At 39.8% G+C, this 27,069-nt stretch overlaps 1 protein-coding gene across 50 annotated transcripts in view; it reads right to left on the bottom strand.

Moving 5' to 3' along the window:
* Positions 1-1,581: 1,581 nt before the first annotated feature.
* SEC31A (SEC31 homolog A, COPII coat complex component) overlaps positions 1,582-27,069 on the bottom strand; it is an 81,483-nt gene continuing 55,995 nt past the window's right edge. For 35 of the 50 annotated variants that reach the window (XM_074039787.1, XM_074039794.1, XM_074039805.1 and 32 more), the window contains 5 exons: positions 12,378-12,436; positions 10,468-10,731; positions 7,678-7,797; positions 4,284-4,355; positions 1,582-2,172 (listed from right to left, as the gene is read on the bottom strand). In XM_074039787.1, the coding sequence (XP_073895888.1) occupies positions 1,993-2,172; positions 4,284-4,355; positions 7,678-7,797; positions 10,468-10,731; positions 12,378-12,436 (695 nt within the window). In that variant the 3' untranslated portion in view covers positions 1,582-1,992. Of the gene's footprint in view, positions 2,173-4,283; positions 4,356-7,677; positions 7,798-10,467; positions 10,732-12,377; positions 12,437-14,330; positions 14,370-27,069 lie in introns of all 50 variants that reach the window. The other 15 variants (XM_074039785.1, XM_074039790.1, XM_074039792.1 and 12 more) reach the window with 1 other exon arrangement.

Raw genomic sequence — 27,069 nt, 5'->3', positions numbered from 1 at the left:
ATTGAGTTTTTCTTTTTTGAGACAGGGTCTCTGTCACCCAGGCTGGAGTGAATTGACACAATCACAGCTCATTGCAACCTTGACCTCTGGGGCTCAAGGGATCCTCCCGCCTTAGCCTCCCAAGTAGCTGGGACCACAGGCATGTGCCACCATATCGGGCTAATTTTTTTTATTTTTAGTAGAGACACGGTCTCACTATGTAGCCCAGGCTAGTCTTGAACTCCTGGGCTCAAGTGATCCTCCTGCCTCTTCTCCCAAAGTGCTGGATTACAGGTGTGAGCCACTGCACCCAGCCTGAGTAATTTTTTAAAATGCAACATTTGTTGAGTAGGGAATCTTGGCAAATAGAATCAAGAGGTTCTTGCAAACTATTTCACTCAGGCTGAAGAAAACTGACATAACTTACTCCACCATGTTTATTTTCTAGTTTTTTAAACCTCTTAAGGAATATTGCATAAACTATGAAAATTATTTAACTCTTCTCCAGATTCTACAAGGACCATTATTTTTTTGTTTACCACACTGTTCTTTTATTTATTTTTTTGAGATTGAGGCTGTTGCCCAGGCTGGAGTGCAGTGGCACATCCTCGGTTCAGTGCAACCTCGGCCTCTCGGGTTCAAGTGATTCTCCTGCCTCAGCCTCCTGAGTAGCTGGGATTACAGGCATGCACCACCACGCCTGGCAGGCTAATTTTGTATTTTTAGTAGAGACGGGGTTCCTCCATGTTGATCAGGCTGGTCTCGAACTCCTGACCTCAGGTGATCCACCTGCCTTGGTCTCCCAAAGTGCTGGGATTACAGGCGTGAGCCACCGCGCCCAGCCTTACCACACTGTTCTTAAGACAAATGATAATAAAATCACTTGACAGAAAAACTGGGTGCAAAATGTGTGGCTTTGATTTAGGAGGCTGACTGAAATTAAAGCTTTCTTTCTGAACTTAAACCTCAAAGCTATAGGTAAATTTTTTTTTTTTTTTTTTTTTTGAGAAAGAGTTTTGCTCCTGTTGCCCAGGCTAGAGTGCAATGGCGCGATCTCGGCACACTGCAACCTCCGCCTCCCGGGTCCAAGCGATTCTCCTGCCTCAGCCACCCAAGTAGCTGGGATTACAAGCATGTGCCACCACGCCCAGCTAATTTTGTACTTTTAGTAGGGACGGGGTTTCTCCATGTTGGTCAGGCTGGTCTCGAACTCCCAACCTCAGGTGATCCATCTGCTTCGGCCTCTCAAAGTGCTGGGTTTACAAGTGTGAGCCACCACACCTGGCACAGCTATAGGTAATTTAAACAAAATAGGTGAAAAAATTTCCAGCTATAAAATAGACACAATTTAGTCTTAAAACTCAAATAGAATATTGAAACATTTAGAAATAGAAAAAAGCTCAATGCATTCTACAGAATAAAAATGTCCAGTCTTTTCATATATATTTAAAGCCAGGGATCCCATTTTTATTAATATCTGCTAAAACCCATGCAGCAGTTTGTAGATGTAGTTATTTACTCAGGAACAGAGTGAATCCTAAGACACAAAAAATAAACTAAATTGTAAGCAGCTGTTTCAAAAAAGACTATACACACATAAAATAGGATTACACACTTTAATCTGATTGACATGGAGGAAGTAGGGAGGACATGAAAGAAATTTAGTTTTAGCTCTGCTTTATGCATAACCAGATGCTCCTTTTCTAAAAAGTATATTGAGGTTTTAAAAAACACATTTATCAGAATACTTCAGGAAACCATACTATGTGTAATCCAGGAAATACACTGTTTCAGAATAGGAAAATCACCACTGGCAACAAAAGATTAAAACAAAAAATAAAGCACCAGGGTTCTGAGCAGTTCTAAGGTGAGTATATCGGCAGAAATAGTGTAATTGCTCTTGACTGGTTGCTATGCAAACATGCTAATGGCGACTGGTCCACGTCTTAAAATTTTTTTTAAACATGTTTCTTTGGAAAAATGGCAATATTGAGTGGAAGAGAAGCTGTCCTTTTAGACACCCAGCTTATTGGCCTGGGTGAGAACAACTTTGAGAACTGGCATGAAAGCAGAGGTCTCACTGAAGTTGCTGGTGCTAACTATGTGGGTATGCATGGTCAATCCTTCTGAGTAGTTTCGAGTTTCAATGCTCCGTGCAATGCTGTGTAAACCACTGGTGATTGTTGGTGAAAGCTGAAACAAAAGTAGAACCAAGAGAAAGAATTAAATTAAGGGAGAATTTCCCATGAGATCCTCTACAAACATTATACCCAGATATTTAAGTGGAACTTGAAACAAATATTATAAAAATGTATAAACCATTTAGCATTTCTAGAAAGTTTCTCAAACCAAGCAACAGTTATCAAGTAGAACCATGACAAAATGATTTACATAAAGAAGTTATTAATGGATTATACATGTATAAGCCAGGTATTTTATTATATAAAAGCGGCCCGATTTCCCCTCCAAACTGAAATGCTAATGTCTCTCTCCACTTAAGAGAGCCTCAGGCCAGGCGCAGTGGCTCACGCCTGTAATCCCAGCACTTTGGAAGGCTGAGGTGGGTGGATCACAAGGTCAGGAGATTGAGACCATCCTGGCGAACACGGTGAAACCCCATTTCTACTAAAAATACAAAAAATTAGCCGGGCGTGGTGGCGGACGCCTGTAGTCCCAGCTACTCAGGAGGCTGAGGCAGGAGAATGATGTGAACCCGGGAGGTGGAGGTTGCAGTGAGCCATGATCGCGCCACTGCACTCCAGCCTGGGTGACAGAGCCAGACTTTGTCTCAAAAAAAAAAAAAAAAAGAGAGCCTCAGACCTTTAAAAAATTCTTCTATGCACAAAAAGGAGATTAAAGATTCTTAATCATAATATCTCAAAGGGCGGGCCCAAATTTACTAATTCTTAACTGCTTTTTATAATCCTGTCATCTCTTAAAACTATAAAACCTGTAGTTTTTTATGTCATTACTTGGCACAGGTGTCCATACTTTACAGAAGACTTTATTTTGGTATTTTTTTTTTTTTTTGAGATGGAGTCTCACTCTGTCACCCAGGCTGGAGTGCAGTGGTGCGATCTCGACTCACTGCAACCTCCGCCTCCTGGGTTCAAGTGATTCTCCTGCCTCAGCCTCCTGAGTAGCTGGGACTACAGCCATGTGCCACCATGCACAGCTAATTTTTGTATTTTTAGTAGAGACAGGATTTCACCATGTTGGCTAGGCTGGTCTCAAACTCCTGACCTCAGGTGATCTGCCCACCTCAGCCTCCCAAAGTGCTGGGATTACAGGCATGAGCCACCGTGCCTGGCCTGTTTTCATCTCGTTTTTAAAAAAAGTTTTAATATACACTCATCTAGATGTATATGCTAATTGTATCTTTTTTTTTTTTTGGAAATGGGGTCTTGCTATGTTGCCCAGGCTGGTATCAAACTCCTGGGCTCCAGTGATCCTCCCGCATCAGCCTCCTGAGTAGCTGGGATTAAAGGCATATCCCACTGTGCCCAGCGAGAAGATTTTATTTTGGATCAGTACAAGGACCACACTACTACGTCCACTGTTATATCAACTTTCTTTAGTTTGGTTCTCATGAGAGAAATGGTTATTTTCATCTGATGGAACTGGGTGTGGGGAATGGGGTAGAGGAATGCTGAAATGGAAAAAATAAAAAGTCCCACTTCTTTTTTTCCTCTCCTTTCCTAGTGCTTTCATTAATAAAAAACAAGACAATTTTAGAAAGGAATGGTGAGGTGGGGACAAGAGGACAAACATAGTGAATCGACTTCTTACTCCTGGCTATCTTCATAGTTACAGCACATTACCTTATTCATCTTGTGGCTACATTTGGCTTTGTTTTTGTATAATGGCTATCCTAAAAGAAAAGGATCAAGAGTCTTAGACTCTGAGAAAGATTATAGATTCAGTCCCTGGAAAACAGAGTACCTGCCTACTCTTTGATTTCTTGTAACTGGGCCATATAAAAGGAACAGCAGAAGGTCAGTTACCTTATGGCCAACACAGGCTAGTTTGTATTTATACTCGTTATGAGAGGGTTAAAATTTCTCTCTCACCACACACACATAAACACACACACACACACACACACACACACACACACACACACACAGCCATATCCCCTTAACCCCAGTGAGTGGAATTTATGATTCTAACACAGCCATGCCCATTCTCTAACTGTCATGACAATTTTGCCCCCACGCATACTAAATGGGAGTGCTGATGAGACAACTGTTTTACTAGCAACTAGGAATAAATGATTATATAAATACTTTTCCTCCAAAACTTACTGTCTGTTCCCTAAGTTTATCATACAGAAACTCCAAACGTTTGCTGGCATCATCTAGCTTCCTCTTGGTTTGCTGCAGGAAAGAAAAAACAGATGTTATATTTGAACATTAACTTTTAACCTAAGAACTTGCCCTATCTCATTGCACTAAACCTTATACTTAAAATGTTGAATGGCTTCATTTTATAAAGAAATGGAGGCAACTACAACTAAGAAACTTGAACAGATTATGGCCAGGCACAGTGGCTCATGCCTGTAATCCCAGCACTTTGGGAGACTGAGGCACGCAAATCATGAGGTCAGGAGTTTGAGACCAGTCTGGCCAACATGGTGAAACCCTGTCTCTACTAAAAATACAAAAAATTATCTGGGCGTAATGGTGGGCACCTTTAATCCCAGCTACTTGGAAGGCTGAGGCAGGAGAATTGCTTGAACCCGGGAGGCGCAGGTTGCAGTGAGTCGAGATCTTGCCACTGCATTCCAGCCCAGGCAACAGTGCAAGACTCCGTCTCAAAGGAAAAAAAAGAAAGAAAGAAAAAAAGACACTTGAACAGGTTATTAGAACAGAGATCAATCATCTATCAAGGGTGGAGGATGGAGAGCGGAGGGTGGAGGGGACTGGGATGAGGAGAGGATGGGACTTCCTTCCAGTGCACGAAAGAGTACTGATTGGATTTCATACGCACTGCAAACTCACTTGATAAGGTATATATGCATGTTTGCTTGCACTATATTCACAAGCATCAGGAGGCAGCAGTGGGTCAGTGTATCACAGAAAAGAAGGTCTAAGTACAGTTATTGTCGATTATAGGTGGTAGAAGGCAAACATACAGGTGAACTGTGGAATCTTGTTTTAACCTTTCAAAAATACTACTTAAACACTTAGTTACATTTGTTTAATCCTGCCTTTTTCTAAGCCTTTAAAGCACCAAGAAAAAAAAGAAAACTATTTTTTGGCAGCTTAAGATTACTGAGGGAAGTAGTAAAACACATGATTAAATTAAAAAGCTTTTTTTTCTCTCTACCGTAGTACTGTAGAGTCAAAGAAACTATTCTAAAACTAAAACTACCAGTTTTAAAATTACATGATTAACTTAATGTTCTACATTATACCACAGCCTCATGTTAGTTCAATATTTATTGACTGCTTACTGTGTGCTGTACCAGGGACAAAGTCTTGTATGTCATGCAGCTCATATCCCACTGGGTGAGAAAAGACACTAAATGAACAATATATTGCATGTCAGATGGTGATAACTGCTATGAAGAAAAGTTAATGCAGGAAGGGGGCGACATATGTTGGGAGTTGGGGGTAATAAAGAAAGGCCTGATGGCTAATGGGACATTTGAGCAGAGGCCTTGAACTTGGGAGGAAACAAACAATGCAGATATGTGGAGGAAGAGTTCCAGGCAGAAGGAGCGGCAAGTATAAAGTCCCTGATGCTGAAGCGCTCTTGGTGTGTTCAAGGAAGGAATGCCAGTGTGCTTGGAGAAGAGACAGGAAGAGACAGGTCATCAAGGATGCTACACATCAAGTTGTGTGGCAAAATTACTTTGTGCTGTTTAGACATAAAGTGAAAATAAGATAAATCCATGCTATAAAAACCATTCCAACTATTGATTAAAATGAACTTTTCTGGAAAGGAAACCTTACAGTCCTTGCTCAAAGTTAACCTGGCCAGGCGTGGTGGCTTATGCCCGTAATCTCAGCACTTTGAGAGGCCAAGGTGGATGGATCACCTGAGGTCGGGAGTTCGAGACAAGCCTGACCAACATGGAGAAACCCCATTTCTACTAAAAATACAAAATTAGCTGGGCGTGGTGGCACATGCCTGTAATCCCAGCTACTAGGGAGGCTGAGGCAGGAGGATCGCTTGAACCTGGGAGGCAGAGGTTGCGGTGAGCCGAGATCACGCCATTGTACTCCAGCCTGGGCAACAAGAGTGAAACTTCATCTCAGAAAAAAAAAAAAAAAAGGAAGTTAACCTTATCTAGCGACAAACAGGAGCCCCACCCCAAGGGGGCAAGGGCAGCCAGGCAGGCAGAATATTAGAACTTCTTCCCCAACTAATTACAGGAATTATAGGAACACTTTGTCTTTTATGGTTCTCTACTACCCAGAGCTCCTTGGTATCCAGGAAGAATACAGAATGATGACCGAGAGAAGGGTAAATTATGGCCTGTCTATTTAGAAGTGTGCATAAGGGCTAGCATGTATCTGGTTATCAGCTACGTCTGCTCTCGTTTCCACCTTGGTCTTCCCATCACTCCCAGAATGTCAGACACGAAGCTTTCCTGATACTTTCAGTACAGAGAATGGCTTTCCACAAAGCCACTGACCAGCAAAGGCTGCACATATTCATACTCAATGTCTGATGAACAATAAAACCCAGAAGTTGTTTTTTCATGCAGACAAGTAGCCAATGATTGAAAATATTCAATGTGTGCTACCAGAAAATGAAATTTCACTTAAGACTGGCTTTGTGGAATGTTGTTGCAATACAGGGGTATCCTAAGCAAACTAAGTAAAATCAGTTGCTTTAAATGTAAATATGCCTCCGATATCTAAAACATTTAACTATCTTTAACATCTCTGCAAAGCTTTATAAGATGATCTATCTACTTTTAACAATTTCAATATAAGCTCAAAAAGAAATCCCAAATCTGAGTTTCTTGCATAGCACCATTATGTTCTGTTTATGTGCCAAATACCATTTTGTTGATGAGAGGCAGTAAAGCTTGGTGGTTGAGAGCATGAATTCTAGAGCCAGAATGTCTGGGTTTGAATGCTGGCTCTGACCTTAAGTGTTACTTACCTGCTCTTTGCCTTAATTCTCTGGTCTGTAAATAAAAATGACAAATCTATCTGCCACAAGTTATTGTGAAGATTAAGTACATTTATATATAAAAAGCAATTAAATATATTTCTATATGTAATGCAAACTATGTAAGTGCTAGCTTTATTACTTTTGTGCAAACTTTTTAGAAATATACCTTGTAGGACTTCAAGCAATAATTATAGAAGAACTCCATAAAGGATTCTTTTATTTTATTTATTTATTTTGAGATGGAGTCTCTCGCTGTCACCCAGGCTGGAATGCAGTGGCACGATCTCGGCTCACTGCAACCTCTGCCTTCTGGGTTCAAGTGATTCTCCTGCTTTAGCCTCTTGAGTAGCTGGGACTACAGGTGCATTCCACCACACCCAGCTAATTTTTTGTACTTTTAGTAGAGATGGGGTTTCCCTATGTTGGCCAGGATGGTCTTGAACTCCTGGCTTCAAATGATCCACCTACCTTGGCCTCCCAAAGTGCTGGGATTACAGGAGTGAGTCACCACGCCTGGCCAAGGATTCTTCTAATTAAGCAAAATATGATTAAAAAAAAAATACATACAGGGTCTGTTGCTGAAGAAAGGCAGCGCTGAATAAGATCCTCAAATGTGGTCTTTAGAATGAGGTGTTCATCTGGAATAGGTTTCTTGGTAATTTTTTTTGTTGGCAAAGACTGCACATGCTGGAAGAAACACAACAAAAACTGATCAGAAACGACCAGAAGCTACCTTATATACACAATCTTGAATCTATATGATAAACAGAAACTGACAACCTTATAGATAGACCTATTCAAAATCAAATTAAAATTTAATGTGGGAAATCACTTAGGATAAGTAAAAATAAAAACCAGATATCTAGTACAAAGTGTAGGCATTCTTCCTACAGTTTGGATTTTCATATACAGGACTGGATACAAAGTAGTTGATTAATTAGGTAACATATGTTGGTCAATATTGTTTATAACTGATGGGAAATAAGTATGTGCCAGCAGAGAATAAAAACAAGGCACTGGAAAACACACTTGGCTGGTTAGAATGGCTGCTTGCTCTGCTTGTTGGCTCATTCTCGTGTGTGCTGGCATTCTTCTATTCTTTTACTCTTAGAGGTTGTTAATTGGGCTGTGATCAAAACTGTAAGATGAAGCCAAAGATTAAGAGAGAAGACATCCCGATGCTGCTGAGTGTACAGATGAAAGAACAAAGAAGAAATGGTTAAGTTTTATTAGTTCATTCTTTCACTCATTCAAAAAATATTAGGCAACTATGTGCCAGGCACTGGCTATGTACTACTGGTGAGCCAATACAGAAATGATCTCAGTTCTCAGGGAGTTTACAGGCTAATGGAAGAGGCACAGTTTAAAAACATCATCAATGTATGTAAAATGGCAACTGTAGTACGTTAACACTTGGTGGAAACAAAAGATGCTATAACTGAGATTTGACTGAGGGAAGGGAAGGCTCTCTTCAGGAAATTTTACTGGAAGGACAAAATGGAGTTGAACAGTTAAGTGAGGAAAAAAGAGCATTCCAGATGAAAGGAATAACATGTACAAAGGAAGGATCACGGTAAAAGGGAGCTAAAAGGTCAGTATAGCTGGAGCAGAGAGAACAAGGAGTATGAGCTGAGGCCTTCCAGACAATGTTGAATATTTCGGTCCTTATCCTGAGAACGATGGGAAGCTGTAATGTTTTAGGCAAAGACGAAAAAAGGCCAAATTAGAGATGGATCAAAGTAGATATCAGCAGACCAATTAGGAGGTTCCTGCACTGATGAAGATTAGAGATGAAGGTAGCATGGACTAGAGTAAAAACGTGGAGAAGAAAGGATTCAAAAAATATTTTGGAGTGATATCGACAAGATTTCGGGAGACAGATTTAAAATAGAGGTTAAAGGGAAAAGTGTATAAAGATGATCCCCAGGTTTTTGCCTGGATTCCACAGAAAAGATTATGGTGCCACTCACTGATAACAGGAAACAAGGAAAGATGACTAAGTTTGGGAAGAAGAGTATGAGTTAGGTTTTGGACATGCTGAGGTTGAAGTGCCTCCAAGACATCCAAGTAGGCAAGCAGCTGGGTATATAGCCTGGCTGAACACTATGTATCTTTCTCTTTTGATGGTAACTAAGCTTCAGGTCTAGGCGAGTACAGCATGAGAACCCAGGTCTAAACAAATATAAGGGCTAAGTAGCTTCCCAAAATAACACAGGCTTGTAATCTTTTTTATTTTTATATTTAAATAAAACTGTAATTTTTATTTTTCCAGAAAGAACCATTTCTTCTCATCTTTGTCAAAATGTTTTTAAAATGCAACTCTTAACATTTAAAAATTCCTTAGGCATATTATCTCTTTCTTTTTTTTTTTTTTGAGATGGAGTCTCGCTCTGTTGTCCAGGCTGGAGTGCAGTGGTGCGATCTCAGCTCACTGCAACCTCTGCCTGCTGGGTTCAAGCAATTCTCCTGCCTCAGCCTTCTGAGTAGCTGGGACTACAGGCGCATGCCACCACGCCCAGCTAATTTTTGTATTTTTAGTAGAGACAGGGTTTCACCATGCTGGCCAGGCTGGTCTTGAACTCCTGACCTCAGATGATCCACCCGCCTCGGCCTCCCAAAGTGCTGGGATAACAGGTGTGAGCCACTGTGCCCAGCTTCAGGCATATTATCTCTTAACAGTAAAGTATACTCTTGTGACAAGAGATACAATCTTTACAAATTTGACTTCAATGAATCAAAGACAGAATCAGACAGTAGAACTAGTTTTTTTACTTGGGCAGGAGTTTGTTTCATCTTCTTATATTGAACTTTGATCTAAGCTCTTTATTTCTCATGAATAGATCAAAATACTTAACTATGTCTAAGTGTGTTATGTAGAAATGTGTTCAATTTTTCAACATTCAGGACTTTGCCAACTGGCTGTTTGTGTTGTGAAAAGCAAGTAAAAAATGTTTTTCTCTATCTGAAGATAAGGCTGTATTATTAGCTTTTATACATACACATAAAAATATATAACTCACTACATTTTTATTTTCTATTTTAAAGAGAAAAATCTTTGGAAACAGCTTTTACTTAGCAACCTCAGATGCAGAGATGATTCATCTGATTTTAAATTATGGCTACTGACCTAGCCAAGTTATAGTAAACACTCTTAAATGTATAACCTTCTTTTATGTGGCCATGTAATTGAAAAATAATATACATACATGATCAATCTTTAAAAAAAAAGTTACTATTTTTTGTTTAGGTTGTCTAGATGTTTAATAATAATCATGTAATCATAAAAGTTAGCACATTAAAGAAAATATACTGAAACACAGCCATCCTCCCATTCCACTTCTACAAATTTACTGTTACCTGGAAGGTATTTCCGATAGGAGCCCCTGGGGCACCTTCAATATTGGGCTTTGAGAAAGATGGTGGCATGCCTGTTTGACCAAGAGGTTGCTGTATGCCATGGAATGGCTGGCCACCTGAAAGATGTGGCTGTGGGAATGAAGACTGGCTTGACAGTGGTATTGGAGCTGAAGGCTGTTGCTGCAGCATCTGTGACTGGGGGTCACCCAACGGGTTCATGATTGGTGATGTGATGGGAACAGGAGGCATGAAGTTTTCAGGCATCTGTTAAAAGATGGAAATAAAAGACACCAGGAGTAAGAATAAAAATGATAGCAACATTTCTTCAGCTTAAAATAAGGGAGTGAGGTTATACCATGGCTAAACAAATTTTTTTTTTTTTTTTTTTTTTTTTGAGACGGAGTCTCGCTCTGTTGCCCAGGCTGGAGTGCAGTGGCGCGATCTCGGCTCACTGCAAGCTCCGCCTCCCGGGTTCACGCCATTCTCCTGCCTCAGCCTCCCGAGTAGCTGGGACTACAGGCGCCCACAACCGCGCCCGGCTAATTTTTTGTATTTTTAGTAGAGACGGGGTTTCACCGTGGTCTCGATCTCCTGACCTTGTGATCCGCCCGCCTCGGCCTCCCAAAGTGCTGGGATTACAGGCGTGAGCCACCGCGCCCGGCCAACAAATTTTTTAATAGTAGTAGAAAGCTTTTTTCTAATGAAATTTTATGCAGAATAAAGTAAAGTAAAACAAAAATAGAGCTGATTTGGCTAAGACGGATGGGGAGCTCAAACTTGGACTTCTTTGTCTCCCTTTGCCCTCCCATACTTATCCCCAATAAAGGGGAGCTAAAACCATAGCTTTTCTTTTGAGACAGTCTCGCTCTGTCACCCAGGCTGGAGTGCAATAGCGCAATCTCAGCTCACTGCAACTTCCGCCTCCCGGGTTCAAGCAATTCTCGTGCCTCAGCCTCCCAAGTAGCTGGGATTACAGGCGTGTGCCACCACGCCTAGCTAATTTTTGTATTTTTAGTAGAGACAGGGTCTCACCATAATGGCCAGGCCGGTCTAGAACTCCTGACCTCATGATCCGCCTGCCTCAGCCTCCCAAAGTGCTGGGATTATAGTCACCATGGCATTTTTGAAAGAGGGTATCAGGTCTGGAGAACTGTGTGTAGCAATATTGGAATCAGAGGTGCCAAGTATGCATGTGCGTGTATGTGCACATGTGTTTAATATAATCAGAATGTAATACCTCAGTAGACATTATTTGGCAATTCTATCACACTAAAAGTACTAAATTCAGTTTCTGATTAATACTAACCTAAATATTGGCATTCTTTCCTCATTTAAAGCCTCCTAATTTTATATTGTGGCCTCTCATTATATTTAGGGAAGGAAGTCACTAGGAATTTTTTAGAAGTAAAAATGGCTTGGGCAGAAAGAAGCATCTAATTTGTGCTCTAACAGCTCTTAACAGTTACTGAGATCTGTACAGTGCTCAGCCATGAGGCTATTTCATTCACACTATATGTGACAGAAAAAGTCCAAAATTTAATTGCCAAATTCATGATTACTAGTAGAACCCAAAGACCAAAGTAATTCCAAAAAAAAAAAAAAGCAACCCTGAAGCCTGAAATTTTCTACTTTTTGAAAGAGGCTGGTTGGGAATTTATATCTTGCCTTCTAAAAGGGCTTTAATGAATATCACCATCATCAGAACAAGGTTTTGATGATACTGTTTTCTACTTTCTTTCCTTCCCTCCATGGAGTAGAAGGCGCATGTTGAAGTACGCTTTAAATCGCTTTAAATACATCACTCAGTAAGCTTCGCCTTTAAAAGGATCAGTGAAGTATAGTGTGTTCCAAGTGGCTATGTGGTTAACATTACATCTGTAGGCCATTGGATGAACATCTTTTTCTAGTACCTTCTTCTTTTTGGGGACTCTGTTCAAAGCTGGAGGGTCATTCCAACCATTCTGAGGACCTATAACAGATAATAGAGAACGTATTCCTTTAGAATCCTGAAAGGAAAAAAGTAAAACTGAATCCATCACTTAATACTTCAAAATTCTGCCTTAACCCTGAGATAACTGTCACACAAAGGTTTTACCAGCTGAGTGTGGGATCACTATGTAGCCCTGGATTCTCACACTCACATCTCTTAATAGGAACAAGGCCTTCACTTGGTAGGTAAAATATCTTGACACTGTTTCCATTTAAACTGAAAGAGCTGTGCTAAATTTAGGGTGGTGAAGTTTTTATTTATATTGGTGTATGACTTTCAAAGATCAGTTTACTATTCTCTCCTAATAATGAAAATACAGTCTGCTAAAAAACAAAAACAAACAGAAAAACAAACAAACAAAAAAAACACCAGGCTTCTGATATATTCAACATATAAAAAAACAATAAAATTAGCAATCTCCTATTTGCCAAGAGGGCAATTCAACATGAGCAAATCATCTATTCTAAACATGGTAGAAATATTAAAATAAAAGCAGACTCCAACTATGTAACACTAGTAATTTTTACCATCTTTGCCTTGGGAATTATAAGCAAAGTAAAAAAGGGTATTCAAATATCTGTGCTAAGATTTTTAATGCCATAAAAAAAATTTCCAGGCTAATAGCAAATATAAAATTAAAATACTACCAACTGTAGTAAATTTCCTCTTAAAAAAAACCACACACACACACTAACAAATCAAAAAACCGTGTTACTTCAAAGTGAAAAATGAACGATAATAGCAGAACTTATTAAGTATTTTAATGCCAGTATCTTTAAAGAAAAAAGAATACAACATGCTGGAAATAAGACAGAATAATTTCTAAATCATAATTAATTCTTTTACATTTCACTAAGTGTGAGTTTTGATATCCTCTATAAGGAACCAGATACTTGCTAAAGAAACTTTTATGTATGTATATATGTAAAGACAAAAAATTATTCCCTTTCCAATAAATGTTCTTTCAATATTTTAACTTGCACTTGTTTAAATGATATACATATTAAGTCACAAGAAAACTGTCAAACCAAAGTCACAGAAACTTTAAAAAACACAGATCTTCAACTAACCACCAGCACTTACTTGTCTTGATTTTAAAACATAATTCAGGCGAGGCGCAGTGGCTCACGCCTGTAATCCCAGTACTTTGGGAGGCTGAGGCGGGTGGATCACTTGAGGTCAGGAGTTCAAGATCAGCCTGGCCAACATGGTGAAACCCTGTCTCTACTAAAAATACAAAAATTAGCCGTGTGTGGTGGTGCACGCCTGTTGTCCCAGTTACTTAGGAGCTGAAGCAGGAGAATTGCTTGAACTTGGGAGGTGGAGGTTGCAGTGAACCAAGATTCTGTCACTGTACTTCAGCCTGGGTGACAGAGCGAGACTGTGTCTTAAAAAAGTAAAAAATAAAAATAAAAAAATAAAAGTAGAATTCATTTCTTAAAAGTTTACTAGGAGACAGAAAATCAGATGTGGCTCAAAACAGCCAAGAGTTAACCACAAAATATTAACTCATATGCTGCTTTCTGATTAACAAATTCTTAAACTTCTGGTTCTACATAGATTAATCATTCAAATCTCTGCAATCACTTTCTAGTCTTACCCGTGGCTTAAGACAGTCTTGGCATAGTTGTTTTCTTTATGTCTATATAAAACAGACAGCCTTTATAACCAAGCTACTTGTATAATCATGTAAATTCAATCAGTTGTAAAATTTGATTCAATTGGGAAGCCAAAAAAAAAAAAAAAAAATTATCCTGATCAGATTTAGGATATCATCATCTTTGAAGTTCACATGCATTATTGTTAATGTTCATTCATTAATTGTATTCAATTATTCAAAGATTTCTAAAGGTATATTTTACAACCAATTCACCTTCCAACATAGGTGCCTGGTCTTGGACAGAATGGGTTTCTGTAGACAAAATGTAAAAATTACTTAACAGTGTTTACTGAAGACATTCTAAACTTTACTCATTTTATAATTGTTTCTTCTCCCTTCATTAATCCCCAGAAAGTATAAATTAATTTAATAAGAGAACAAAACTTACTTTTTAACCAAGTCATGTGAATTGTCCTCTAAGTAACCAGTTTTTTGACAAAGGGAATTCATTTGTTAGATCCAATTAACTCTTAAACATCACTTTTTTCTTACTCTTCTATCTTTTTTAAGAGAAAATTTTATCCCTTCATATTTAAAAACAAATGTTTCCCTAATTGTTTGCACTGATTGTTTTTCTACTATTTAACTAATGAAGAAATATCACTGAGGGGATAGCACTTCCTAACATATTCACCTAATGTGTCTATTTTGGTATTGTTCAAAGCTGTGAATCCAAATCAGCTATGGATCTTGTTAAACCACAGATTCTAATTCATTAGGTATAGTGATAGAAGCTTAGATACTGTCTTTGCAGCCATCTCCCAGATGATATGAATGCTGCTGGTCCAACACTCTCTTGAAGCAGCAGGGAACTGGAGAAATGGGGTGATTTCTACACGTCCTACAGACTTCAACCTGCATTTGATAAAGATAAATGTGCTTATCTTAGCACAGTGGTATCATTTTTCACTGCTGGATTGAGGAGGCCCCAGTGGTCTGCACTCTGCAGAAACAGTTTCTGGGGTCACACTGTGCATATAAATGAGAATAGGCCCAGCAAATAATGTAACCACCTCATATGGTCCTTTCTGTAAGAATATACAGATTTATGAGTGAACTCCCATTCACAACTGCTACTAAGAGAATAAAATACCTAGGAATACAACTTACAAGGGATGTGAAGGACCTCTTCAAGGAGACTTACAAACCACTGCTCAAGGAAATAAGAGAAGACACCAATGGAAAAACATTCCATGCTCATGAATAGGAAGAATCAATATCAGGAAAATGGCCTTACTGCCCAAAGTAATTTATAGATTCAATGCTATCCCCATGAAGCTACCACTGACTTTCTTCACAGAATTGGAAAAAACTATTTTAAACTTCATATGGAACCAAAAAAGAGTCTGCATAGACAAGATAATCCTGGGCAAGAAGAACAAAGCTGGAGGCATCACAGTACCTGATTTCAAACATTACTACAAGGCTACGGTAACCAAAACAGCATGGTACTGATACCAAAACAGATATACAGATCAATGGAACAGAACAGAGGCCTCAGAAATAACACCACACATCTACTAGCATCTGATATTTGACAAACCTGACACACACAAGCAATGGGAAAAGATTCCCCATTTAATAAATGGCGTAGGGGAAAACTGACTAGCCATATGCAGAAAACTGAACCTGGACCCCTTCCTTACACCCTATATAAATATTAACTCAAGGTGCATCAAAGACTTAAATTTAAGACCGAGGACCATAAAAATCCTAGAAGAAAACCTGGGCAATACCATTCAGGACATAGGCATGGGCAAAGACCTCATGTCTAAAACAGCAAAAGCAACGGCAACAAAAGCCAAAATTGACAAATGGGATCTAATTAAACTAAAGAGCTTCTCCATAGCAAAAGAAACACCATCAGATTGAAAAGGCAACCTACAGAATGGGAGAAAATTTTTACAATCTATCCATCTGACAAAGGACTAATATCCAGAATCTACAAAGAACTTAAACAAATTTACAAGAAAAAAGCAAACGACCCCATCAAAAAATGGGCAAAGGATATGATCAGACACTTCTCAAAAGAAGACATTTTTGCAGCCAACAGACACATGAAAAAATGCTCATCATCACTGGTCATTAGAGAAATGCAAATCAAAACCACAATGAGATACCATCTCATGCCAGTTACAATGGCGATCATTAAAAAGTCAGGAAACAGATGCTGGAGAGGTTGTGGAAAAACAGGAATGCGTTTACACTGTTGATGGCAGTGTAAATTAGTTCAACCATTGTGGAAGACTGTGTGGCGATTCCTCAATTCCTAGATTCCTATTCTAGAACTAGGAATACCATTTGACCCAGTAATTCCATTCCTGGGCATATATCCAAAGAATTATAAATCATTCTATGATAAAGACACATGCACATGTGTGGTTATTGTGGCACTATTCACAATAGCAAAGACTTGGAACCAACCCAAATGTCTATCAATGACAGACTGGATTAAGAAAATGTGGCACATATACACCATGCAATACTATGCAGCCATAAAAAAGGATGAGTTCACGTATTTTGCAGGGACATGGATGAAGCTGGAAACCATCATTCTCAGCAAACTATCACAAGATCAGAAAACCAAACACCACATGTTCTTACTTGTAAGTGGGAGTTGAACAATGAGAACACATGGACACAGGGAAGGGAACATCACACACCGGGGCCTTGGGGGGGTAGGGGAGGGATAACATTAGGAGAAATACCTAATGTAGGTGACGGGTTGATGGGTGCAGCAAACCACCATGGCATGTCTATACCTATGTAACAAAACTGCATGTAACCCAAAACTTAAAGTATAATTTAAAAAAAAAATACAGATTTGCAGACTAAGCACAAGTCTCCCAGAAATAACTACTTCTTATAGGAAACCAAAGTTTCTAGCAGTGGACAAGAGAAAAACAGACTGACAACACAGCAATCCCAATTGTCAAATACTTAGGGTCAGGCCAGGCCCAGCCTCAAATCAAGGGTATACAATGTCAGTATGTCAGACACATAACTTATGTGGATTCAGCTATCATTAATTGATGAGGGAGGGAGCAAAGCAGAAACTAAAATTGTGATTTCATTCTGCAATTAAATAGGCAGTAAAACAATAGAAAAAATATAGTGAGTTCAATTGAGTTTGAACTCTACTCAAGAAGCAGTTTCACAGGGAAACTGTGAGGCGGGAGAGGTAATCCCATAGTTTGAAATCTCATTGTGTAGAGTGCAATTCTAATGTTTACTGACAGATGTTTTTCTTATTTATTTATTTATTTATTTATTTTTTTGAGACGGAGTCTCGCTCCGTCGCCCAGGCTGGAGTGCAGTGGCCGGATCTCAGCTCACTGCAAGCTCCGCCTCCCGGGTTCACGCCATTCTCCTGCCTCAGCCTCCCGAGTAGCTGGGACTATAGGCGCCCGCCACCTCGCCCGGCTAGTTTTTTGTATTTTTTTTTTTTAGTAGAGACGGGGTTTCACCGTGTTAGCCAGGATGGTCTCGATCTCCTGACCTCGTGATCCGCCCGTCTCGGCCTCCCAAAGTGCTGGGATTACAGGCGCGGGCCACCGCGCCCGGCCTACTGACAGATGTTTTTCATACAAGATATAAATGCAAGCCAACTTTTTCATCTGGGGTTTAACTGTAAAAAGGATCAGTGATAACTGACTATAAGTGATTTTCTATTTTTATCTCAAATGATGACTTTACAACCTAGCTCTCCATGTGAGATATAAGTTCATAACAGTATAGTTCACAAATGCCTGGTGAGTTACTGTGTGTGCATTCCAATAAAGGACTGACCTGATTCCCGACTACTCATGCACTCTCAAGCACCAGGCTTCAGCTTCTGGCTGAGGGAGGTGATATAATACAAACCTAAAAGTATTGGAAATACGCTGGGCTTGACCCTTTAGTCAGGTCAAAACAACATGCTCTCTCCCTGTTCCTCATAAGAAGATGCAGAAGATGAGAGGACTGCTTTTAAGCTGTGGGTGTTGAATCCTGGGAGGGTATCCAGACTTTACCAACTATTAGCAGCACAAAAAAGTCTGTGGAACTATTTTCTTATGTCCCCTTGGTAAAATGACACCAAAGTCATAATAAAATCAAATTCCAAGTTAGGGGTAAAACTGAATAGAAGCAAAACAAGTCTCTCAAGAGGAACAGTCAGTTGGCTAGCCTGAATAAGTTAAAGGGGGGTGGGGAAGGTCTGCTGAAGAGAAGGTCATATTTTATAATAAGGTACCCCTCTCCCAAAATATATGCCTAACTCCTCCTAACCTCAAACCATGCAATATATTAAGCTATGTGTTTTAGTAAAACCCCAACAGTCCTTTTATTAATTTAACGTAGCTTTGTCTCAATTATAATTCTAACCCCTTTCAATCCTTTTTGCTTTTATAGATTTAGATTTAGTGACTTTTCTTTAAAAAACTTCTCGTACTCAAGGATTGATTTTATTTATTTTATTTTTGAGAGGGAGTCTCGCTCTGTCACCCAGGCTGGAGTGTAATGGCACAATCTAGGCTCATTGCAACCTCCACCCCCCGGGTTCAAGTGATTCTCCTGCCTTAGCCTCCTGAGTAGCTGGGATTACAGGTGCTCGCCACCATGCTTGGCTAAGTTTTGTATATGTAGTAGAGATGGGGGTTCATCATGTTGGCCCAGCTGGTCTCAAACTCCTAACCTCAAACAATGCACCCACTTTGACCTCCCAAAGTGCTGGGATTTCATGACTTTTTACAAACAGTTCAACTGATCTCTACTTTATAGAGACATCCCTTAATAGCGACAGGACATAAAACAAGCTACCTGAAGAACATAAATATCTACAGAAGACCGTAACATGGAGATTCATTATGGATGTGAAAAATGACACTCTTGGTCAACACTTTAAAAAAAATATCAACACAGTACATTTTAACCTTGAATAGAAATGTCTCAGAAAACTGGAGAGGAGATAATCCTTCCCTATCCTTTTTTAACTCGTTCGAAAAACTATAAAGCGGGGATGAGTATTTTACTCTTTTTAAAACATGACATAACTTTAAGGGCATGGAAAAATGGTTCACGGTGTAATATTAAGAAAAAAGTAAGGTCAGGCGTGGTGGCTTACACCTGTAATTCCCAACATTTGGGAGGCCGAGGTGGGTAGATCACCTGAGGTCAAGAGTTTGAGACCAGCCTGACCAACATGGTGAAACCCCGTCTCTACTAAAAATGCAAAAATCAGCTGGATGTCATGGCACACACCTGTAGTTACAGCTACTTGGGATGCTGAGGCATGAGAATTGCTTGAGATAGAGGTTGCAGTGAGTTGAGATTGAGCCACTGCACTCCGGCCTGAGTGACAGAGTGGAACTTTTCTCAAAAAAAAAAAGGAAAAAGATGTAAAATTACGTGTATGTGTGTGTTTGTGTTATGATCCTAATTTGTTAAAAATGCATGCACACAATGAAGTACTACTTCAAATCCATTAGGATGGCTATTAAAAAACAGAATAACAAGCCGGGGGCGGGGGCTCACGCCTGTAATCCCAGCACTCTGGGAGGCTGAGGCGGGCGGATCAAGAGGTCAGGAGATCGAGACTATCCTGGCTAACACGGTGAAACCCCGTCTCTACTAAAAATACAAAAAATTAGCTGGGCGTGGTGGTGCGTGCCTGTAGTCCCAGCTACTCGGAGGCTGAGGCAGGAGAATGGCGTGAACCCGGGAGGCGGAGCTTGCAGTGAGCACCAATGTACTCTAGCCTGGGCGACAAAGCGAGACTCCGTCTCAAAAAAAAATAAAAAAATAAAAAACAGAAAACACAACTATTGGCATGGATGTGGAGAAACTGAAAGCTTCGTGCGTTCCTGACGGGAATGTAAAATGATGCAGCTGCTATGGAAAACAGTGTGGTGGTTCCTCAAAAAACTAAATGTAGAATTACTGTTTGATCCAGCAATTCCACCTCTAGGTAAACACACTAAAAAGCTGGCTGGGCGCGGTGGCTCATGCCTGTAATCCCAGCACTTTGGGAGGCCAAGGCAGGTGGATCACGAGGTCAGGAGTTTGAGACCAGCCTGGTCAATACGGTGAAACCCCATCTCTACTAAAAACACAATAATTAGCTGGGCGGCACGTGCCTGTAGTCCCAGCTACTTGGGAGGCTGAGGCAGGAGAATCGCATGAACCCAGGAGGTGAAGGTTGCAGTGAGCTGAGATTGCACCACCGCCCTCCAGCCTGGGCAACAGTGATATTCCATCTCAAAAAAAAAAAAAAAAAACCAGAATTAACAGATCTTTTAATCAAATAGATATTTGCACATCCTTGTTCAAATGCACAGCAGCATTATTCACAATAGACAAAGTGTCTATCAGCAGATGAATAACAAATGAATAACAAATGTGGTATATACATACAATGGAGTATTACTCAGCCTTAAAAAAAAATTCTGATACATGCTACAACATAGATGAACCTGGAAGACATTATGCCAGTCAAAAAAGCCAGACACAAAAGGACAAATGTTGCATGATTCTACTTATGTAAGGTACCTAGAATAGTCAAATACACAGGACAGAAAGTAGAACAGTAGTTACCAGAAGCTGTGGGGAGCAGAAGTTATCGTTTAATGGGTATAGTGTTTCAGTATGAGATGATGAAAAAGTTCTGCAGGGATGGCTAATGGGTACAAAAATATAGTTAGATAGAACTGAGTAAGATCTAGTTGACATCACAACAGGGTGACTACAGTCAACAATATTTATTGTACATTTAAAAGTAACTAAAAGAGTATATGGACTGTCTGCAACACAAAGAATGATAAATGCTTGAGGTGATGGATACTCCAATACTGTTTACCCTGATGTGATCATTATGCATTGTATACCTGTATCAAAATATCTTCTGTACCTTAAAAACATATACACCCACTATGAATCCCAAAACTTTTTAAAAAAAAGTTCTGCTGGTTGCACAACAATATTAATGTACTTAATGGCACAGAGCTGTACCTTTAAACATGGTTAAAATAAATTTTATCTTATATATATATTTCACCACAATAAAAACTTTAATGCAAGTTTTTATGTATGTATGTATATATGTGTATGAAGGAAATAAACCTAAATTAATAGTAGTTATATTTGGGTGGTAGAATTATAGGTAATTTTTATTTTATTTTTTATACGACTTTGAGTCTTTTACAAACTTCCTACAATGAAAAATTAATAAAAACCAAGGAACTTTTTTTGTTGTTTTGAGACAGGGTCTCACTGCTGCCGAGGTGCGATCACAGCTCACAACCTCTGTCTCCCGGGTTCAAGCGATTCTCCCATCTCAGTCTCCCAAATAGCTGAGAATACAGGCACGTGCTTCCATGCCTGGCTAATTTTTTGTATTTTTTATAGAGATGGGCTCTTGCCATGTTGCCCAAGCTGGTCTTGAACTCCAGGGCTCACGCACTCCACCGTGCCCACTCCAAGAAACATTCATTTAAAAAATAAATATAGCATGTCACTGAACACTATGGAGTGTTATCCACCTTAGTGTAGAGATTCATCGTCCAGAGAATCTTTGGGGGAAGGAAGAGGGAACTGCTGGTCTCACATGCAGGGGTGGAGTTGCACAACATCCTTACCCAATCCCACTTCTCACTGGAAACCTTCTTAGGTACTCTTACAGGAGCATAATGGTAGAATCTATGCACTGGCTAAGACACTTTTCAGTGGACTCAGAGAAAAATATTAGTGCTAAAAGCATAGAGACTTTTGGCTAGAAGATTAATTTGAAACAGAATAGAGTATCTTTGTCAACCATATATCTTTCCTTTCCCTATAAGCCTAGCATGTCACAGGTTTAAAAAGAGTATCACAAAATTAAAAATTAAAAATTAGAAAGACATTCTGAATCCTTGAAGTCATTTTCTAATGATACAAGATAGAATTATTCAAAGAAAAGGAAGGAAGGATATCATGCTTTCCTTTACTTGAATAATTAAAACTAGGTGCTATAATTTGCCTAAGGAATGTTCATGAAAATTTTTTTAAATTTCAGAACACTGTTTCATGAGAATATACAGTATTATTTCCCTTCAAGACTCTTCTATGTGAAGTACAAGATTATACACATAAATTAAATTAGTCTTCATATTTCAAAGTGCTCTCTCCCCTAGAAACAGAAACAGAAGTGACAGTCAGTTATCCTAGATAGTAAAACAGGGAAAACTCCCTGCTGTCCTGTGCTGCCATCACAGAAACCGCAATGCACTATCCCAACTCAGGCTGTTACCATCTCCTACCTAGAACTAGGAAAGAGTCTGTTTTCTTACCTCTGATTCTGCTGTGCTGCCCACAATCTATCTTGCAAGGCTACATCCAGATTAATCTCCCTCAAGTACCACTTTGACTGCACCACTCAGCAGTTCAAAATCCTTCATGAGAAACTTCTTTCTTATTGTATTATATGAAGTAAAACTCCTTGCCCTGGCACTTAAGGCTCTCCAAAATTTGGCCTAAATACAAATTACATGTTCAATTTATAGCAGAGCTATTTGCTCTTCACTAGAAATGTATGGTCTTTTCTGCCTCTATTGTCTCTGTCTGGGATAATTCTGATTGTAGACCAAACAGGTATCCATCGAAAATTTACCGAATGAATGTTGAGCCCTGAGCACGTTAATTTTGTGGTTCACTAATAGAGAGCTTGAAAGTCTCTGCTATCTGTCAGAAATTAACCATTGAACGGCTCGAATTTCTAAATCCTAAACAAAATCATTATCTGAGACACACTGGAATGACAAAATTTTTGTTTATAATTTTTTGAGATGGAGTTTTACTCTTTCACCCAGGCTGGGGTGCAGTGGCGCGATCTCAGCTCACTGCAACCTCTGTCCCAGGGTTCAAATGATTCTCCTGCTTCAGCCTCCTGAGTAGCTGGGATTATAGGTGCCTGCCACCACATCTGACTAATTTTTCTTTTTTTCTTTTTTGAGACGGAGTTACATTCTTGCTGCCCAGGCTGGAGTGCAGTGGCGCGATCTCGGTTCACTTCAATCTCCACCTCCTGGGTTCAACGGTCCTCCTGCCTTAGTCTCCTGAGTAGCTGGAATTACAGGCATGCACCACCACGCCTAGCTAATTTTTGTGTTTTTTGTAGAGACGGGGTTTCGCCATATTGGCCAGGCTGGTTTCCAACTCCTGACCTCAGGTGATCCACCCGCCTTGGCCTACCAAAGTGCTGGGATTAGAGGCACAAGCCACCGCGCCCGGCCTAATTTTTGTATTTTTAGTAGAGACAGAGTTTCGCCACATTGGCCAGGCTGGTCTCAACTTCTGACCTCAGGTGATCCACCTGCCTTGGCATCCCAAAGTGGCAGGATTACAAGCATGAGCTACCGCACCCAGCCTCATTTATAATTATTTGTGTAACCTAAGCAAAACTTTTAGGAAATTTAAAAAGAAAATAAAATAAAGTTGTCAGTAGATTAAAATACAGCAGACTACTATAAGATAAAGTTGTCAGTAGATTAAAATATAGCAGACTACTAACGTTCAAGAGGTAACAAAGCAGACAGGCATACTGCATGCTCAACACTGAAAAGCTGTTGTCTGGCTTCTTCTTCCTTTTAGTCACTCTGTTTCTCAGCCAGGTTAGAATGTTCTGTTACTTTGTATATAAACAAAGACTAATCTCAAGGCCAAATGCCCTTCTGCTTAAGGAGAAAAAGAATACCTATGTAAATATTTAATTTAGATTATAAAGTAACAAATGCCTCAAACAAAAATCATCTGGATGATTTCTGAAATTGCAATGGTGATAGTTTTCTATCATTTACACCAGGACTAAACTACCTGGTACAGAAGAATGAACATGGGCTTTGAAGATAGGGAACCTGGTTTGTATCTCAACTTGGAGACTATCACTGTGCAATCCTGAAACATAACTCCTAAGAAACTCAGTCTCACAGAAATAATTGTTACTACTTCTCAAGGTTGTAAGACTTAAATAAGAAAACATATAACAAGTGCTAGAACATGTCCAATATGAACTCAATAAATGTTAATTCCCTTCACTACTTCCCTGTACCACTTTTTAAGTGGGGATTTACTCCAACCCATGCTACCTCTTTCACTCAAGAATTCTGATTCTTACCCAACTACGGAGAAAGGATACTATCTTCAGTCACCTAGGTTATAGAAGGTAATTTTTGGAACTCCACAAATGAATTAGCATTCCTCTCTAAAATATCAAACTATTGATGTATCTGCAGTGTATTACTGGAATCTTATTTGTGTAGTTAAGGATGATAAATACTGTGTGTGTGTGTGTAAGTTTTGGTACTCTGGACTTTAATATTATACAGTCATGTATCACTTAGTAATGAGTATGCATTCTGAGAAATACATCATTAAGTGAGTTCATCGTCGTGTGAACATCACAGAGTGCACTTACACAAACCTAAATGGTAGAGCCCACCACACACCTAGGCTGTATGATATAGCCTATTACTCCTAGGGTACAAACCTGTACATCATGTTACTGTACTAAACACAATACTCTAGGCAACTGTAACACCATGGTATTTGTGTTCTAAACATAGAAAAGGTACAGTAAAAATATGGTATAAAAGATTTAAAACATGGTATACCTGTATAGGGCACTCACCACAAATGAGCCTTAGAAGGCTGGAAGATGCACTGGATGAGTTGTGAGTGAAGGTAAAAGCCTAGGACATTACTATACACTACTGTCGATTTTATAAACACTACATTTAGGCTACACTAAATTTATTTAAAATTATTTTATTACCTTAGCTTGCTGTAACTTTTTTACTTTATAAACTTTTAAATATTTTAACTTTTTGACTCTTTTGTAATAACACCATAAAACACAAATATTATATAGCTGCACAAAAATATGCTCTATTTTAAAAATTTATTTATGGCCAGATGCAGTGGCTCAAGCCTATAATCCCAGCACTTTGGGAGGCTGAGGCAGGAGGGTCGCTTGAGGTCAGGAGTTTGAAACCAGCCTGGCCAACATGGTGAAAACCTGTCTCTACCAAAAATACAAAAATTAGCTGGGCTTGGTGGTGCACACCTGTAATCCCAACTACTCGGGAGGCTGAGATAGGAGAATCACTTAAACCCGGGAGACAGAGGTTGCAGTGAGCTGAGATCATGCCATTTTATATATATATACACACACACACATATATACACATAATTTTTTTACTTTTGAAATTTTTGTTAAAAACTAAGACACAAAAACATGCATTATCCTAGGCCTACACAGGGTCAGGATCCTCAGTATCACTGTCTTCCACCTCCACATCTTGTCCCATTGGAAAGCCTTCAGGGGCATTGAAACACAGCGGTCATATTCTATGATAACAAGGTCTTCTTCTGGAATAATTCCTAAAGGACCTGCCAGAGGCTGTTTAGCAGTTAACTTAAAAAAAAAAAAAAAACTAGTAGAAATACATTCTAAAATAATGATTAAAAGTATAGTAAATATATAACCTGTAATAGTTGTTTATTATCACTATCAAGTATTATATACTGTACATAATTGTATGTACTATACTCTTCTGAGTGGCAGGCAGCACACGTTTGTTTACCCCAGCAACACTATAAAGACATGAGTAGGCCGGGCGCGGTGGCTCACGCCTGTAATCCCAGCCCTTTGGGAGGCCGAGGCGGGCAAATCACGAGGTCAGGAGATCGAGACCAGCCTGGCTAACATGGTGAAACCCCATCTCTACTAAAAAAATACAAAAAAATCAGCCGGGCGTGGTGGTGGGCGCCTGTAGTCCCAGTTACTTGGGAGGCTGAGGCAGGAGAATGGTGTGAACCCGGGAGGCGGAGCTTGCAGTGAGCGGAGATTGCGCCACTGCACTCCAGCTTGGGCAAAAGAGTGAAACTCTGACTCAAAAAAACAAAACAAAACAAAACAAAACAAAACAAAACATGAATAATACATGTTGCGCTACAACAGTGTATCAGCTAAGACATCTCTAGGCTATAGAAAATGTTCAGCACCATTATAATCTTATGGGATAACCATTATATACATGGTCTGTCACTGACTGAAACTTTATTAGGCAGCATATGACTGTACATCAAAGGAGGAAGATGTGTGTATAATTCTGGGATCAACTCTCTTTCCTTAAGACTTTAAAAGTAGTAATATCTGACCGGATGCGGTGGCTCACACCTGTAATCCCAGCACTTTGGGAGGCTGAGGTGGGCTATCACCTGAGGTCAGTAGTTCGAGACCAGTGTGGCCAACACGGTGAAACCCATCTCTACCAAAAATACAAAAATTAGCTGGGCATGGTGGCTTGTGCCTGTCGTCCCAGCTACTTGGGAGGCTGAGGCAGGAGAATCATTTGAACCCAGGAGGTGGAGGCTGCAGTGAGCCGAGATCATGCCACTGCACTCCAGCCCAGGCAACAGAATGAGACTGGGTCTTAAAGAAAACAAAACAAAACAAAACAACAACAACAACAACAAAAACTCAATCAAGGCCAGGCTCAGTGGCTCACACCTGTAATCCCAGCACTTTGGGAGGCCGAAGTGGGTGGATTACTTGAGGTCAGGAGTTTGAGACCAGCCTGGCCAACATAATGAAACCCTGTCTCTATTAAAAATACAAAAATTAGCCGGGTGTGGTGGTGCATGTCTGTTATCCCAGCTACCTGGGAGGCTGAGGCAGGAGAATCACTTGAACCCAGAAGGCAGAGGTTGCAGTGACCCGAGATTGTACCACTGCACTACAGCCTGGGTGACAGAGCGAGACTCTGTCTGTCTCTCTCTCTCTCTCTCTCTCTCTCTCTCTCTCTCTCACACACACACACACACACACACACACACACCAAAGAAACAAAACCAAACCTCAGTCAACACCTCACATTACCCAGTTTACAAACAGTTAGAAATAATACCCCTCCATCCACCCATCTGTTCATAAACAAAG

Source organism: Macaca fascicularis, chromosome 5 (genome assembly GCF_037993035.2).
Source record: "Macaca fascicularis isolate 582-1 chromosome 5, T2T-MFA8v1.1".
Lineage (NCBI taxonomy): Eukaryota > Metazoa > Chordata > Mammalia > Primates > Cercopithecidae > Macaca > Macaca fascicularis.
This window is presented reverse-complemented; position numbering and strand designations above follow the sequence as displayed.